The sequence below is a fragment of the Astatotilapia calliptera genome, chromosome 20 (genome assembly GCF_900246225.1).
Source record: "Astatotilapia calliptera chromosome 20, fAstCal1.2, whole genome shotgun sequence".
Lineage (NCBI taxonomy): Eukaryota > Metazoa > Chordata > Actinopteri > Cichliformes > Cichlidae > Astatotilapia > Astatotilapia calliptera.
In genome coordinates, this window is record NC_039321.1 from 30,161,610 (window position 1) to 30,177,565 (window position 15,956).

At 41.9% G+C, this 15,956-nt stretch overlaps 2 protein-coding genes across 6 annotated transcripts; both read left to right on the forward strand.

The window, feature by feature from the left end:
* Nucleotides 1-1,353: 1,353 nt before the first annotated feature.
* lad1 (ladinin) lies at nucleotides 1,354-7,659 on the forward strand. 2 transcript variants are annotated; one of them, XM_026153399.1, is made up of 14 exons: nucleotides 1,354-1,532; nucleotides 2,168-2,359; nucleotides 2,752-3,019; nucleotides 3,839-3,912; nucleotides 4,285-4,429; nucleotides 4,689-4,778; nucleotides 5,116-5,159; nucleotides 5,235-5,277; nucleotides 5,477-5,523; nucleotides 5,619-5,685; nucleotides 5,795-5,929; nucleotides 6,023-6,112; nucleotides 6,895-7,019; nucleotides 7,178-7,659. In XM_026153399.1, exons 1-13 carry the CDS (start codon nucleotides 1,495-1,497, stop codon nucleotides 6,985-6,987), a joined length of 1,326 nt encoding a protein of 441 aa, XP_026009184.1. In that variant the 5' UTR covers nucleotides 1,354-1,494; the 3' UTR covers nucleotides 6,988-7,019; nucleotides 7,178-7,659. The 2 variants fall into 2 exon arrangements, with proteins under 2 accessions (XP_026009184.1, XP_026009185.1); XM_026153400.1 differs by having other exon boundaries at nucleotides 5,480-5,523.
* Nucleotides 7,660-8,022: 363 nt separating this feature from the next.
* Nucleotides 8,023-15,806, forward strand: tnnt2a (troponin T type 2a (cardiac)). Of its 4 annotated transcripts, XM_026153419.1 has the most exons (16): nucleotides 8,023-8,129; nucleotides 8,254-8,330; nucleotides 8,504-8,514; nucleotides 9,181-9,198; nucleotides 9,559-9,612; nucleotides 9,957-10,013; nucleotides 11,992-12,021; nucleotides 12,256-12,280; nucleotides 13,113-13,176; nucleotides 13,378-13,494; nucleotides 13,603-13,680; nucleotides 13,765-13,875; nucleotides 13,960-14,069; nucleotides 14,511-14,601; nucleotides 14,685-14,725; nucleotides 15,559-15,806. In XM_026153419.1, the coding sequence occupies exons 2-16, from the start codon at nucleotides 8,293-8,295 to the stop codon at nucleotides 15,590-15,592; spliced, it is 879 nt and encodes a 292-aa protein (XP_026009204.1). In that variant the 5' UTR covers nucleotides 8,023-8,129; nucleotides 8,254-8,292; the 3' UTR covers nucleotides 15,593-15,806. The 4 variants fall into 4 exon arrangements, with proteins under 4 accessions (XP_026009204.1, XP_026009205.1, XP_026009206.1 ...); XM_026153420.1 differs by lacking the exon at nucleotides 9,559-9,612; XM_026153421.1 differs by lacking the exons at nucleotides 8,023-8,129; nucleotides 9,559-9,612 and having other exon boundaries at nucleotides 8,292-8,334.
* The last annotated feature ends 150 nt before the right edge of the window (nucleotides 15,807-15,956 follow it).

The following is a 15,956-nucleotide window of genomic DNA, read 5'->3' on the forward strand; positions in this document are numbered from 1 at the left end:
ATGGTTTGTGTGTGTTCTTATGGCTAAAATATCATCCACTACTAAAAAATGCTTATTTCTACTCCAGTCTGAACACAATTTGTTCAGTCTGTGATGCCAACCTTGCCAACAACTCCCATATGGTTAAGACATTTAACTGCTAGATCATACTGACTGGGATTGACTCCCAGGACACCTGGGATTAATGGGAACAATACCTTGCTGTGCTCAACCTCACTAAAAGAAAGTTCCTACTTTGATCCGATGAATCCGCTCTGCAACCTAATATATACTTAAAAACGGCAAGCATCACTACTGCTAATAGCTTTTCAATATTGGTTACAGTTACTTGTTAGTTTGAAGGATTACTGTTTGCTGCAACAACTTGTACATTTGAACTGATATGCTTTGTGTGCATGCTGTCCAGATGTAAAGCACTTCTGTGTGTTTTGCATGTCCATAAAGCACACTCTGCTTCAGTACTTTTTAAAAATCGCCTTACCCAAATGGATGCAAAGCACCCGCAGTCGTCTTGTGTCTGTAAATATAACTTTTGTTGGGAATGCCTTTCTGTTTTATTTCCGTTTGTTTGATCAGGTCTTTCCTGAAAATGTAAGACTAACTTTAGACACAGGAACATTAGAACAGACTGAATGGACACTGATGCATAAACACACAGAGTTCATTACAGGACCTAAAATGATACAGCACCGGTGCAGGCAGGGGCATGCAAACTATTTCCATAAGATAGCAGATGCATGATAGACCAACAACGCATGCTATAAGACAGCCTCTTCTTTAAATAAATGGGAAGCAGACTTTCACAGGTGAAACTTGAAAGAGTCTTGATATGCATCTTATGCTATGCCTCAGTTATCAGTTACGATAATATCTAACTTTGTTTACTGAGGAACTGCACAGAGTATAACAGACACAGATGTGATATAAAGAGTGTAGGTCAGAGTCCAACACACATGGGCTCCAGAGAAAGGTGTGGACTCACACAGCAAACACTCTGACTCAGACTGTAGTGAGAGTCCAGTACAAGAAAGGATAACATATATTTGTATGCTTTATTATTATCATTTAATAAGAGTTTGATTGCTATTAACTACTTGTTGTACTTGTACAGGTTTTCCTTTTAGCTACAGCCTGTAAGATCCACACAAACAAAATGAATACAAGTGTAAGATTAATTATTCTGGGATGTTTTATTGCCATTGCCCGAATAAGCGAAGTGTCCAGGGGCGGGAAAGGAGTGCCAGGTACAGGTATTACGCTTTCCACACTTCCACTTCCACCATACAAGGTGCTCTCTGGCGCGCGCTCTCCCCACCCCTCACTCAGTCTGTCAGGTGGGGAGCTTACCTTTGTGGTCACGTGACGCGTCTGTGCGCTGCACCGGGCTAAAGGTGGACTGCTTTGTGCCGCGGTGACTGTAATTGGACTGCCGTCGTCTGAGTGTCAGTCGACTTCGTCTGTGATCGTAGCTGGAAACTATTTTATTTTCTCAATATGTCTGTAAGTCGGAGAAACTGGTCGGCTTTGTCCAGGTAAGATTCAAGGACTTCTGGGTTTCTGTAGCGACTAATTACCTGTGTTACCTGCGTTTCAGAGCGATGCCCGCGCCTATGCTTTTTAATAGATGCTGGATGTTTAGGAACGCGCATAATTGTTGCATGTTGCAGGGTTTTCACTCTGGCAACAAAGCATCCCAATTTGGAAGAAATGATTTATTACATTCATATAGTAACTGTGTAACATGCAGTCAAACTGTGTCGGTTGGTGTCACTGTTATACTGTCACTTCTGCCTTTTTTTTGCCCGTTACAGTCTAGAGATAACGGAGAGTTTTGTTCTGTTTGGCCCTTGTTGAGCTCAGTTAAAAAGGAAACACCAGCCTGCCGCTCTGCAGCTGGCTGATTGAATCCACTGATAATTCTTTTTAAACAGGATGCAAAATACAGCCACAAAAAGCGGTTGATGAACAAGTAAAGCAGGTTCCCTGTAACGCTTATTAATCTTTTCTTTTAAAGTACAAACCAAAAACAAATAGTGTGGAGGATCCACTCATCAAGTTCTCATGTACAGCACGCTGTTTTACATGTGTCCACCACCCGTTATCCTCACTGAGCCTCTGTTGTTTTTGTTTGTTTGTTTTTCCATATTCGCTGATTGTCTTGATTCAGCCTTGCACGACAGTGGACAATGGAGGACGAGGAGGAGGTGGAGCGGGAGAAGAGGAGGAGGGTGAAGAGCTCAAGCACCAGTGCTGACCAAGATGATGACTTCAGCCCCACTCCCACTCCTACAAACACATCTGCCAGCGAGAGCGCCTTTGGGACAGACTCCTCAAGTGAAATGTCCCAAAGCTCCAACAGGTTGTTCTCATAGTTTAGTAAAACAAATATGTCACGTTGGACTCATACGCTGTCTAAACACAATCCTCTTTGTGGACTTTGTCTGTGTGACTGTTTTGTTCTTTTGGTTTCTGAAGGCCTTTTTAGTGGTTTCAAACTAGCAAAGGGATGATTCTCACAGTTTTGCCCCATGGGAGTGTTTCTGTATACATTTCAAACCCATGAAAACACCTGATACTCACGCAGGGAAAGTATGAAATGCTGTCAGAAACCCCGACAGCTGAGTACCTGTCTTCAAAGAGCCTTTTATAATAGAAACCTGATCAGATGCAGGAATCTTTTTAGGTCTCTCTAGAGACCATTCATCACATGTGTTGGTCATTAATGTGCACATATGTACTGTTTATTGCCAGCATGGAGCAGGTACAGCTTGACTTTGTGGAGATGCTGCGAGTGCGTGACGAAAGGCGAAGGATGAGGCACGTGGAAACGTTGAGACAACAGAAGGATGGAGGGGAGGATGAAGCTGAGGTCAGCAAAGGAGGAGGTGCCAGGGTAGAGCTGCTGGGAGACATGGATGAAGAGAAGGAAAGTGTTGTCAAACCACAGCCACCAGTAAAAACATCTTCTCACAGTCCCACCAGCAGCAGCAAAAGTAGAACCAGCATCTCAAGCAACAAAGTAAGAAGGAAGTTGCTCCTTAATTTCTGGAAGAAAATCTAAAGAAAAAAACATCTCACAGATCTTTTAAATGTGCTTGAGTTTCACAAGACTGCAACAGTGAAAGTCTGTAAGTCAGCTGCCAAATAACGATGTAAATCGAGATTTTTCACGTGATTATTTAGAACTTTTGTCCACCTGGAGTGGAAGAAACAAGGTCATAACCTCAGTTTTGATTAAATGACCAACAGAGAGATTTTGTTGATTCTCTGAGAAACGTTACAAATGATAAAACATGAACTGACAGATCCTTTGACAAGAAAGCACCAATCTTCCCTCACACACTAAGTCATGACACCAGTAGCAGCACCCTGTACAGTTAACTGCTATCCCACACAGAGGGGGGAGTTAATTATTCTCTAGATTTTACAACAACAAACCGTTTTTTGTAGTGCAGCATATGATGTCATTTTTGCTATTAAAGACCAACGCTGGTGTGGGCATTTTCCTCCTGTGCTCACAAGAAGAAGTTAGAATCTACTTTTAACTTACAGCTTTAGAAAAAGAAGACAACCCTTTACTCCCCGTCTTGTTTCCGGACTTGAACTCTCCCCGCGAGTCAGGTGACCATGCAAATCATCTCTAAAGCTTTGATAAGACGTGCTTAAGGCCATAATTTGAACTTTATCTTTTATTACCTTCGCAGGCTGCTTTAGCTCTGTGTATCTGCAAATGAGGCCATAACCGCGCCGTGTTATGTAATGCAAGGTGTGTCGTCTGTACAAAAGCTTGTGTGCTATGTGCTCATGCTGATTGTCTGCCTGTTTCTTCCTTTGTCAGCATGAAAATGAAGAGTCATCAGGCAAAGACCCTGATCCAAAACCCTCCTCCAGCCCAGCTCGCAAGTTTGTCAGGTTAACAGTGACATTTCTTTTTTGCTGCTCTTTTGTTCTTTGTTGGCTGATCACCTAAAAGGATCAAATGCATTTTATTTAGATAAGATAAAGGTTACTGATTCCACAAATGGAAATGAAAGCACCAGAACAATGTAGAAATATAAAAGAGAAAACAGGACGTATAAGATTGTTTTGTATAGATTGTGAACCACATAAAGATAACCAGAGAATAAGATGGAAGAGTAAAAAAAATCTGCCTTCAGTTTTCACATTAGACGCACTTTAAGATTTAATTTAGGCAACAGATCAGAGAAAACTGTACTTTCAGTGGTCACTAGTTCCTTTCTCTTCAACTTCTCCTTAAACTCACTTCTCTTTCTTGCCTTTCAGTTCTGTCTCCATCTCACTTGACAAGAGTCCATCTGCCAGCGGGCGCACAACTCCCATGAGCCCCGGTTCTCCGTCAGCCCCCTGGTCACCTCGCGAACACTGGACTTCCCCCCAAAGCCCTGTTCACAATGGGGACACAGAGGAGGTAGTTCACCACACACACTCGCACAAAGAAACACAAACACAAATAAACTGACATGTTCGTCTCAGCTTCAAGCTTTGCTTGTCAAATGCTGTATAAGGCCAGGTAAGCACTGACGCTGCATCTTATCAATCCAGTGTGGGCACCAGCGCCCTCTGGTGTTATAAAGAGTAAAGGTTCCTTATGGCGGTAAAAACAGTCTTGGCTCCAGAGAGGTACCTGCAGCTAAACAGCAAACCTAAGTTGTTTTAATTTCTCTCAGACCGGCGTGAATCGCTCCACCAGTGGAAACTTTGAACAGGCAAACAAACCTGCCTTCATCAGACAGAGCTCCAGGACTGTATCTTTCAGGGTAAACACTGACACACACGCACACACAAATACATGCACGAGGACACAAAACCATTCAGGCATTCTTCCTGGCAAACGTCAGCATGAACTTTTGCCAATTTGACTGTTAAAACACGATTTTATCTGCCGTCAGCTTTCAGAATATCAGTTCAGGATAATTTGCTTGTGCCAGTCAAGCTTCCAGCTCATGTTAATAGCTACATGAATATTGACCAGCTCTTACTGCTGACTGGTTGCTTTGTTAACACCCAAACACATCCCCGTGCAGAGGATTATTGAGCAGGTCACTTGCTGTAAGTGCCGCTAACACACACTCACACAGGCTCGGTCTTCCACAGATGATGAGAAAGAAAGAAGAGGATCCTTCGCCGCTCCAGAGGAGGTAAGGAAACAGCCTTGTGTTCATTTTGTATCAGCCTCGCTTAGTTGGTTTGCTGACTTGCTTCTTCTGTTGTAGCTCCAGTGTGAGGATGGCCTCCAAGAAGTTTGAACCCAACACCGTGAGATAACTTTAATTGACTTTCACCTAATATGATTGATAATCAGTAATCATTCATCGCTTACCCATTATTTTCTTGTTTGGCACTTTACAAAAACACAATTATATTTACAGTTATAGGATTATGAGATCTGTAGACCTGCTAGCACTACACACAATGTTATGCACAATTTACAGTGTTGATTGTCTTTGTTTTGAAGCAGGACCAAAATGAGGATGAAAACAAAGCGTCATCTTTCCAGAGAAAGTGAGTTTGACAATTTTTTAATCTTTATTTATTTGTTTATATTTTATTGAGTGTAACTGATTACACTTGTACATTAATGTATTCTGTCTTCCCAGCTCTAGGCAGAGGATTTCATCTAGATCCATCCAGGAAAAGATGGAGAGGCTGGCTCAGGCAGCGCAGGTCAGCCTCTCAGCCCTCCATGTACTAAAGGGGAAATTATGTTCCTGTGTTCTGTAGCAAACATCAACTGTCAGTCGCCAATGGTCTTCTCTTGGCTCTTCATCCACAGAAGTCCGAGCTGACGCGATTCCCAGATGTCACCCAGAGGACTCTGGTCCTGCTGGAAGAAGTGTCCAGGAAGAGAGAGATCTTTGAGAAGGAGCAGCAGGTGCAGAGCCCCACCAGCCCCGGAGTTTCCAAACAGGTACACTCATCATTCGCCCAAAAGCTCTTTTCAGTATTAGATGTGTGCGTAGCGTTAGTTAACAAATGATTTTGTAACTGTTGTTGATTTCAGGAAATTAGAGGCTTGACATCAGGAATGTCAGAGCGGATCAACCGCTGGCTCCACAAGAGCAACAAAGCTGGGTCTTCGCACAGTCCTGCTGTAAGTGCAGTGTATGGAAGCCAGGGGGCAGTATTACTCTTTGAGCTGTAAGTCCTGGCTGAGCAGGACGTAGTTCGTTGTTTGTGTTGCCTACATTAAATTAAAGAGTTTGCCATTATGTAGGTAACTACGTAAAACGCATGACTGTCGTTAATCGTGAAGAAAGTTCTGATCAATTAATTCTTTTTAAACACAGATTTTTTTTCTACTCTGGTAAACTCAGTAAAGTCATTTATGGGAACGTTTCATTTAATTTCAAAAGTAGCTCAAAGAATTTGATCTTAAGAATTTAGAGTTGGATGTTTAACTTAATTAAGCTGTTCAGAAAGCTTCATACGACATACCCAACTTGCTGTTAGATTTAGCAGTGCATGTTTTTGGCTGCAGAAATCTTATCTTTGTTATATCTGAGCAGAAACAATATCTATCTGGGTAAATTCATAAGCACACTTTAAAGCAGAGGGTCGCCTACAGAAACACTGGCATGACTGACTTCGTGCTAATCTGTCCTAACATCACTTTTGTCAGAGTAGAGTGACCCGTTCCTCCTGCTTTGTGCCATTGGCTTTTTAGCAGTTATCTACTGAGCATGAAGAAATGCTTAAGTCAGTCCAAATTGTCAGACGATATAAAGACCATTTTAGGGTGTGTTTACAAAACTATTTGCCCCGTAAGAGGTCCCTGCTTCAGAAATATTTCAAGACTCCAGATTTAAAGAGTGTTTTTTTCTTTCTCTTCACTGTAATAAGAACTGATATAATGATTCTGTTTCTGATTTGTAGGATTTGAGACATGTGGACATTTCTAGTAAGAGGAGCCTGTTTGAGAATAGCGGTGAAGACAGTGTCTCTAAATCCAGCCCTGGAAAAATCTGAAGTGAAGGAAGTTTATTTATAATGTCCAACAGGTAAGGATACAAGTGCTACTGAGTTAGTCTTACATGCTGTGGAGGCAGATTTACCAACTCCACAAATGAAGCAAACAAGAGGAAGCCGTACATGTTTCACTGAACTTTAAAGGCGCTCCTTCAATTATAAATTGCTCTTATTGTGCTTGTATTTGCAGGATTGCAGGATTTTAAGATGGCGAAGGGAGAGGCAGAGATTTGGAAGATTAACGGATTTGATGACTGAGTGATTTTTTTTCCCCTTTGCCGTCAAAGCACAAATGTAAAACAGGCAGGAGGAAGAGAGAGAAATGGCCTGTTGGGTTGTATCTTTAGAGGACTGAAAAGGAGGAAACTGCTTTTAAAGTTAAAAAGCTTCTATCTTACACTTTTGCTTTGTTTCTTTAAAAAATAAGTGTGCCTACTTTTAACATTAAAATACCCCCAAAAAAACGTGTCAGTGATGTTTTATTTGTTCGCCTTAACGTTGTGTAATTTCTTTGAGCACTTTAAACAGGTGAAGGTTTAAGGATTATATCTTTTACTGAATTACACTGCTGGGATTGCTGGAGTTGTAATATGTGTGTGTCTTGTTTAATTTGCCAGTGTAATTTTTTTCTTTTTTTTTGGTTTCATCTGGACTTGTGGACGAGATTCTGTCTTTCTAAGTAATAAAATGTTTTACTACCATAACTGTCTGTCACTATTTCTTTTTAAATAGCCCTGGATGAATAAACGCACTTTACCTTATCTCAGACCGGGATGCATATAGATAAGCGCTCCGTGCCTGTGTTTCGTCTACAACATGGTGCCATACAAGGAAACCAGAATGTGTGTGTGTGTGTGCGTGTGTGTGTGCGCGAATCAGCTGTCTGTGATCTTTTTGGCTCTGCAGCCCACAGTCATGCTCACGGCGGCCTTTTTGGGAAATGGTGATAAAGGAGAGTACATGCTATCTAGAAAGTTATTAATAACACAACAAGGGGTCCTAAAGCCTCATCCGCACAACACAGTCCGTCCTTCACCCGCTGACACTCACCCCACGCTCCCGTTAGAGAAAGTGGGACCTGTCTTGTGCTGCAAATCCACTCTCTCCGGGTCTCTGTCTTGATCCCTTCATCTGATCCTCAGGTACGATTGACTAACTGTAACGTAACGTGTGCACACGAAAGAAAGTGTTTTAACTGGAAAATATTGAAGCTTTTATTGATTTGAACAGAAAGTGAAAAATTCATGATTGGCTTTTTTTCCTAAGTAATCAGATTTGCTGCCGCGCACCTGAACGCGCCCTGTCATGTCAGACAACGAGGAAGTGGTGGAGGAGTATGAGGAGTAGGTTGGATTTTTCTTCTACTTAAAATACTTCTAAATGTATCCCGAGAGTACATCCACCGTTTGTCACTGACACGTGGTTTATTTGCAGCAACTGCATGATCATTTTACACTGTCATGCATTTGTCTTTTTGATCATAATAGTAACGCGCCTATGTGATTCATTTTCACAGGGAGGTGGAAGGTAAGACCTCTCATCATGACTCATACACAGCGCAGTCACTCTGTGGTTAAAACCCTGTTGTGCAGGCAAATGCTTTCTCTTGGCTAATCCGACGAGCGTGATGTAAAAACTGCTGTACTGTATACTCAGTGCGCTCTTATAAGGATTTAAGAGGAATGTAAAGACATGTTGCTAATTGTGTGTAGTTTGAATGAAATGTCAAGATCATCCATAAATCAAACGTAAATGTTCTGCCTGTTTGTCAACTCCTAATCAGGTGTAGGAGGAGGTTATTATATGTATGTGTGAGAGTTACAGAATTACCGTGTAAAACGTTTTTCATGGTGAGTTTAATTATAATGCAACACAAAAGCACAAATTATATGTGAAGTCAGGAATCGCTAGTGGGAAAGGTTTGCCTTAAGGACTTCCTGCCAGAAAGTTTTCTTTTCTATTCTTTTGTTGCAGCTCGGTGTGGTTTAGGTAAGGATCACAATCTGGATTAAAAATGAGCGAATCAAATGCTTATATTATGATTACTCGTAAGTCAGTGTTTCATTAGTTAGTATCATTAATTAATTTGACTTTGTGTGCTAGAAACAACAGTTTGTAGAGTTTGCACTTCTGATTATGTGAAAAGATTGTTCACGTGTTTCTCTCTGCGGTTTCTCCGGCTGCACGACACAGAAGAGGAGGCCGCTGAAGGTACTGACGGCGCTGATATTTATAAATGAGTGTCAAGGTCATCGATGAATGCTTTTGTCACGTTTCAATAGCACACATCAAGGGTGATGTGGAGGAGCGGTCGACAGCAGTTATCCTGAGAGTCTCTGGGATAAATAGCAGCGCTGTGACTGAGCTTCATCTATAAACACATTTAAAGTGATTGTGATTAATCTCACTTTGAAAGAGATTCTTTGATGTATTTGCTAACTTACTTTGCTTGCTCAGCTATTCTTATTTATTTAACCTCCTTACATTACTTTAATTACTTGACTTACTCTGTTTACTTACTTCACCTACTTCTCATCGCTTTGCTAACTACTTTTCTGCTTTGCTCATCAGAGGAGCAAGGGGTAGATGAGGAGGAGGAGCAGGAGGAGGAGGAGGAAGAGGAAGGTATAATTGGGCAGATGTAATGTTTTTCCCCGGCACAGTGCATTGATAGCAACCTGAGGGTGAATTTGTTGATGTGGAAACCACATACTATGTTTGCTCGTTGCCTGTTTGTTTATAGAGCAGTTTCAGTCTAAGAAAAAGAAAACAAAACGATGTGGACGCAAAACATTCAACAGAATCAGACAAGACAGAAGATATCAGTTATGTTCACAGGATGACTCCTCTCGTCTCTTTCCCTGTGACTGTACTAAAGAGGTTATTGATCAGGGAGAGTGATTATTCAGGCTTAGTGAAAGTTAACATTCTTTCTGTGATAAGTCATTATTTGCTTCCTTCTCCACCAGAGGCTCCACAGGAGGAAGACAAACCTGCTGCAGAAGAGGAGGCCAACGAAGAACAAGGTAGACGTTACTAAAAACTTAATGCAGACTTTCCCCAAATGGGGGGGAGGCGCAGAGCCATTGCAGCAGGGGTGCGCGGTATGAAAAGGAAAAAAAAACAAACAAACAAAAAACAACAACGTTTGGACACGACCTGGGGCTCCCACACAAACGCAAAGCAGGAGATGAAGCATCGCTGAATATGTTTCCAAACCAACTTCATTCTAAGCCAAAGACTAGAAAATATGGTGAAGCAAATCTGCCCTTTGGCTTCACCTGCACAGGTGCGGAGGTAGGTCTCCCTGCAGGGTTGCTTTTCCCTGCGTGGGGAGCAGCGCTGGGCTGTTTACATCACGGACAAACAGGATCCCACAGCTGTTTATGTTTTTAAACCCATTTTGCACAGAGAAGCATTTTTTAAAAATGTATTGATCGCAGTGTTGAACATTATTACACAGGAAAAACAACCACGTGTAAAATAATGACACCGTGACGCCTCTGCCTTTGTAATGGAGGGACAGTAACTGCGTGTAAAACCTGCAGATAGAGACACAATACTGTTAATCTGACTGTCTGCTCTTCATCTCATGTAAACAATAACGTGGCGCACAGCGTGACGCGGAAAAAGGCACATACCTTTAACTTTGCGTGATGAGCTCTGTATTCCACGTCCACACATAAACGCAAAAAAAGGAGTTTTAAAAATCTCCGTTCTCGGTGATTCGAAACGCCGTTTGCGTGTGAACGAAACAGCTGCGTGTTCAGAAACACCCGTGTAGGTGCGGCCGCAGCGTAAAAGAGTTTATTTTATTACCTGTAATTTATTGCAGATTACTTGTATTTGCTTAATTGTTTACTAAATGTTTGAGGTGTAAAATTAACCGCAATGGAGCAAAATGTGTGTGTGTGGTTGGAGGATGTGTGTGTGCGTGCGTGTGCGTGCGTGCGTGCGTGCGCGCGCATGGGGGGAGGGGGGCGCGAACATTTTTCTTGTAAAACAAAGGGGGCCCAGCAAAAAAAGTTTGGGAACCACTGATTAATGGGAGAAATGATAGCTTTGGGCCTGTGTTGACAGCACAGTGAAGATGAGTAATGTCGTTTACCAGTAACCATCACTCACAGGCAGGGAGATAACATGCTATCTCAGACACATTTCATTTTGGTATGTGACAGTCTGCACTTGAGGATCAAGCATGCAGGTTTTCTTAGTCACACCAGAAGGGCCAGCTGGGCTGAGAGTAGTCCTCCAGCCCCTCCCAGCCCCAAGGCTTTCATTTCTTAGTCAGAACCAGGTGTTTTTCACTGTTTCGGTGTCTCACCTGCTCCCACTGAGATCATTTGAAATGGGAGGGATGTTAGACTTATTCTTACCTTTTGGCTCCTTTATACTGATAAACACCGTGTGAGCTGTCACTTTCCACAAAGACAAAAGGCAGGCGACTTGTTGACGTGCCAAAAAAAAAAAAGCACGACTACACCCTTCCCTTTACCAGTTCAGGTTCTAATTAACCAAGTTGGCAGCATAGGAAACTAGTCTGGGCCTATCAGCTGACTGGACGACGTTTTAGGTTTCAAGCACGGTCTAGCTGTCCTCTATTATTACGAAAACAAAAAAAGAACTTAGCTGCTTCTTTTGCAGAAAGCTAAACTAAAACGAAAGTTTTTCTGGCATTCACTCATAATTATTTGGGTCATTCAAAGGTCACTGATCCCAGACCTTCTTGAGAAAGGAACCATTTGCTATCAGTGCTTGCATCTCTAGATAACGTCTCGCTTGTCCCGAGTGCATTCATGCAATGTGGCACATGAAGCAACACTTCACAGATGAGCGCCTGACTTCCTCGGTGCTCTCTTTCAGTCTTTCCCCGTCTTCTCACTTACGCTCTTCTGTCATGTGGCCATCATCACTCACTAAACGACTGTTTACTGTGGCGTAATGCTCAGTCATTTGAGATGTGCTCTCACAAACCCTCTCTCAAGCATGTTATTTTGGTTTCAGATGGAGAAGGCGAAGCAGAGGAGGGAGAAGGTAAGTGAATGGGAATCTCGTTTTGTGGCTCTGTTGTTCTTGGATGTTCTCCCTGACATGAATCACACATCATTACTTTTATTATTAATATCAGCACAAATGGTGTAAACAGACTTCAGTGCCATAACTTGCGGGGGGAACTGGCAGAATTTGTGATTTTGTGCAGTCTCATTATTAATGTGTGGTCTGCACTAACTCATTCATACTTTCTGCTTGACTGTCTTTCATTAACAGAGGAGGAAGCAAAGCCCAAATTCAAGTAAGTAAAACGCACGGATAAACACGTTTTACGATAGCATGGTTATGAGTAACAAACATACGACGCATAAATAAACAAAGAGAGGACTCACACCACTGTGATCCATTTGTTATGTATCATACCAGCAGCAAGCTACGTTTTCACAACTCAATGAGGTTGCTTGATACGATCCTTCTACATCAACATCTTAAGCTCAAAAGTCACAAAGTAATTTCGTTTTTACTTTGTTTTAAAATCCAGGAAGTGCCCCCCCCCTCGATTTAAACTCAAACGGTGGAACGTCGTTCCCCTCGCTGCCAAATTAGCTCCCTTCATTAAATCTATTAAAACTCACTGCCATTTGAGTCTGTGTGATTCCTCATTGTGTATCCTGTGGCTTTTTAGAAATGTCCATTCCACCTTTTCTCAGCACGTTGTTTTTTAAATGTGCTTTACAAATACACTTGTGTTGAGAGTTGCATTGACCATAAGTGGCCGTTTTGATTGTTCAGATTTAATTACTTTGATTTAATAAAAACATTTCCAGAGATCTCTTCTCTAGGCTGTGCCTCTCTGCTCCGGCACTAAGAAAAGAAAATCCCAATTTCTGTCTACATATAGTGCAGTTTGTAGAAACTACAGATATGCAGCTACTTCTGAGCAGCAACAGGCAGCAACACGTGCAAACACAGAGGGGACATTTGTTTGGCACATGCTTATTGTTTTTGATCCTCATTTGACACCAACTGTCATCACAACTCAATTTCCCTGTTATTGATCTTTTTTTTTTTTAACTAAATAGTTCTTATTTAACCCACGCTTGTTAACTTAATATCTTTTCCTGCTTTTTCAGGCCATTCATCATGCCAAACCTTATTCCCCCTAAGATCCCAGACGGCGAGAGGGTGGATTTTGATGTACGTGACACAATACAGTACTTACTGTGCATGGGCTTTTGTATCCTGGTGTATTATGTACAGGTCTCAGGGTGGAGTAGACATGTCTTCACAGCTTTCACTCTGTATTTTTCTAGCTTTCTCTAAGCCTGCTTTTAATTTAGGACCAAAAACAAATATGTGCATCAGTATAACATAGAACTGGGTCACTGAATCCAACAGGATATACATCGCAAGAGAATGGAGAAGGACCTGATGGAGCTTCAAACTCTAATCGAGGTTCACTTCGAAAGCAGAAAGAAGGAAGAAGAAGAGCTCGTTCAGCTCAAAGAAAGGATTGTGAGTGCCCCACACTACAGCCAGTCAAATGTAAACCACTTCCCACCTCAGACATTACAGATCTGCTTTAGGATCTGTTTTAATGAGATGTGATGATCTGTTGCTCAGGAGAAGCGTCGCTCTGAGCGAGCAGAGCAGCACAGAATTCGCAGCGAGCGAGATAAAGAGCGACAGAAGCGTCTTGAGGTAGAGTCCTGTTCTACGCGCTTTAACACGGTCTATAAAGTGGCACGCGTTTCACCTCGGATCGTCTTTCTCTCGGGGTTCTAGGATGAGAGGATTCGCAAGGAGGAGGAGGAGGCCAAGAAGAGGGCAGAGGATGATGCAAAGAAAAAGAAAACCCTCACCAGCCTCCACTTTGGAGGTTACATGCAAAAGCTGGTGAGTCAGTGGAGTTTTAACAGTGGGGGTTTTCAAAAAGCTCCACTAGTAACTTTTATAACAGAAATTATTTTATTTTTAAAGACAGACAAACGGAGTGGCAAGAGGCAGACAGAGAGAGAAAAGAAGAAGAAGATCCTGAACGAAAGGCGCAAATCTCTGGACATCGAGAACATGAGTCAGGAAAGACTCAAGTAGGTTCAGACGCACAGAGCAGGACTTAGAATCTGTAGGTTTGTTCACTTACAAAGAAATGTGGTTTCATTTTAATGGAGAGAGACGAATATGAACCAAAAATTAATCAATGCACTGCCTCAACTCCCTGTGTGTATCAAGAACACGTGTCCATTACATGCAAATCATCTGATAACATTTTGGTCATGTGGAAGTTTTATTTCAGGATTTTAGTTAATATTCTGTCTCCCTCCATTAAAACAAATACTACCATTAAAAATAGAGACTCTTCATTTCTTTGTAAGTAAGCAAACAAATTCAGCAGGGCATCAAATAATTATTTCTCCCACTGCATGTTTCATTATCTCACACAATAGCTATTGCATTTTTTCTTCACGACACACAAAATTAAAATAATAAAACAATGAAAATAATTCTCGTTATAATAATTTGTTTTCCAGAGAGAAAGCTAAGGAGCTGTGGGAGTGGATCCAGCAGCTGGAGGCAGAGAAGTTTGATCTGCAGTACCAGTTCAGCAGACAGAAATATGAGGTGCGCTCAGCTAATTGAAGAAACAAAGACACGGCATCAGTGAGACCTGGTCACAGTGTAACAAAATGTTTTCTTCATTCCAGATTAATGTGCTGAGGAACCGTGTGAGCGACCATCAGAAAACGTGAGCACAAGCTCGAAATCCCATTTTAATTAAAAGTTTAAAACATGTAGTTACCATAGAGCGCACATATGATGTCACACAGGTGTAACAAAATGCAACAGACAGGTGAGGTTTGGGACAATAACTTGATTGGAGAGTGTCAAGCTATGTGTGTGTGAGAGCATTAGAGTCATGGGAATTTAAAACTTATAGTGAGGCGGGGTTAAAAGAAAGAGAGAGGGAGTGTAACACTTTGTTAGTAACAATAACCAAAAAAAGTAATATAATTAACAAACAAATGCTTTAAGAGGTGAGGAGAAATCAAACAAATCATATATAATAATTAAATGAGTGATCAAGAAAAGAAAAGAGCAAGTGTGGACAAAGCAGCAGGTCACCACTGGAGAGGCCAATGAGATGAGTGAGGAGAGGCTGACTTTTAGTTGCAGCTATGAGTGAAAGCCCTGAACGGTCGTGCATCTCCCTTAGAGCGACTTGACAGAGTTTTGCATGAATCCCTTCTTCTGTGATTCATGCCGGTGTTTGTGGGGGAAGCTTTTTGTTAAGAAACGACCGTCTCTGAGGCCCAAGTGGAAAAGCTTTTTGTTTTCAGACTCCCTGCAGTGTCACCAAATATTGTGTATTCACAATCTCACAGCCGCCTTGTCCTAACTCGGCGAGCTGGCTGCGTTTGGTCATCTGTCATACCTGTCAGGGATAAAGTGAAAGAACATGATGTCACTGTTATTTTTGAACAGGGTGCAGGAAGATTTCAAAACGTAACCGTGCAACCTCGCTACGATCTGTGCCACATCAGTTGTGTCTGAATCACAAACGCTTCTGTTTTTCAACAGGTCAAAGAGGACCAAGAGAGGACTGAGGAAATAGATGCTGATGTGCTGAGTGACAAGTATTATCATCCGCCCTGTCATGCAGCCATTGCCTCAAACCAAGCCCAGGCTTTACGGCCACACCCAAGTCACACTTATCTTCTTACGGTTGCCTTAAGCACAGCTTGGGTCCAGTTTTCCAGCCTTATCTCTCGCTCTACTTTTTCAGGATAATGGGGATTTAAAAGTGTAAATAAACAGTCTCACTTTAATGACTTGCTTTTTGTTCTTCCATAGTGTGCATGAGTTGCTTTGTTGGCAATGAAAAAAAGTCATGCAAGACCCGATGACAGAAAGCTTAAAGCAAAGACATCCTCTTACTGAAAGACAGGCTCTAACATGACTGGAGCTGACATGATGCT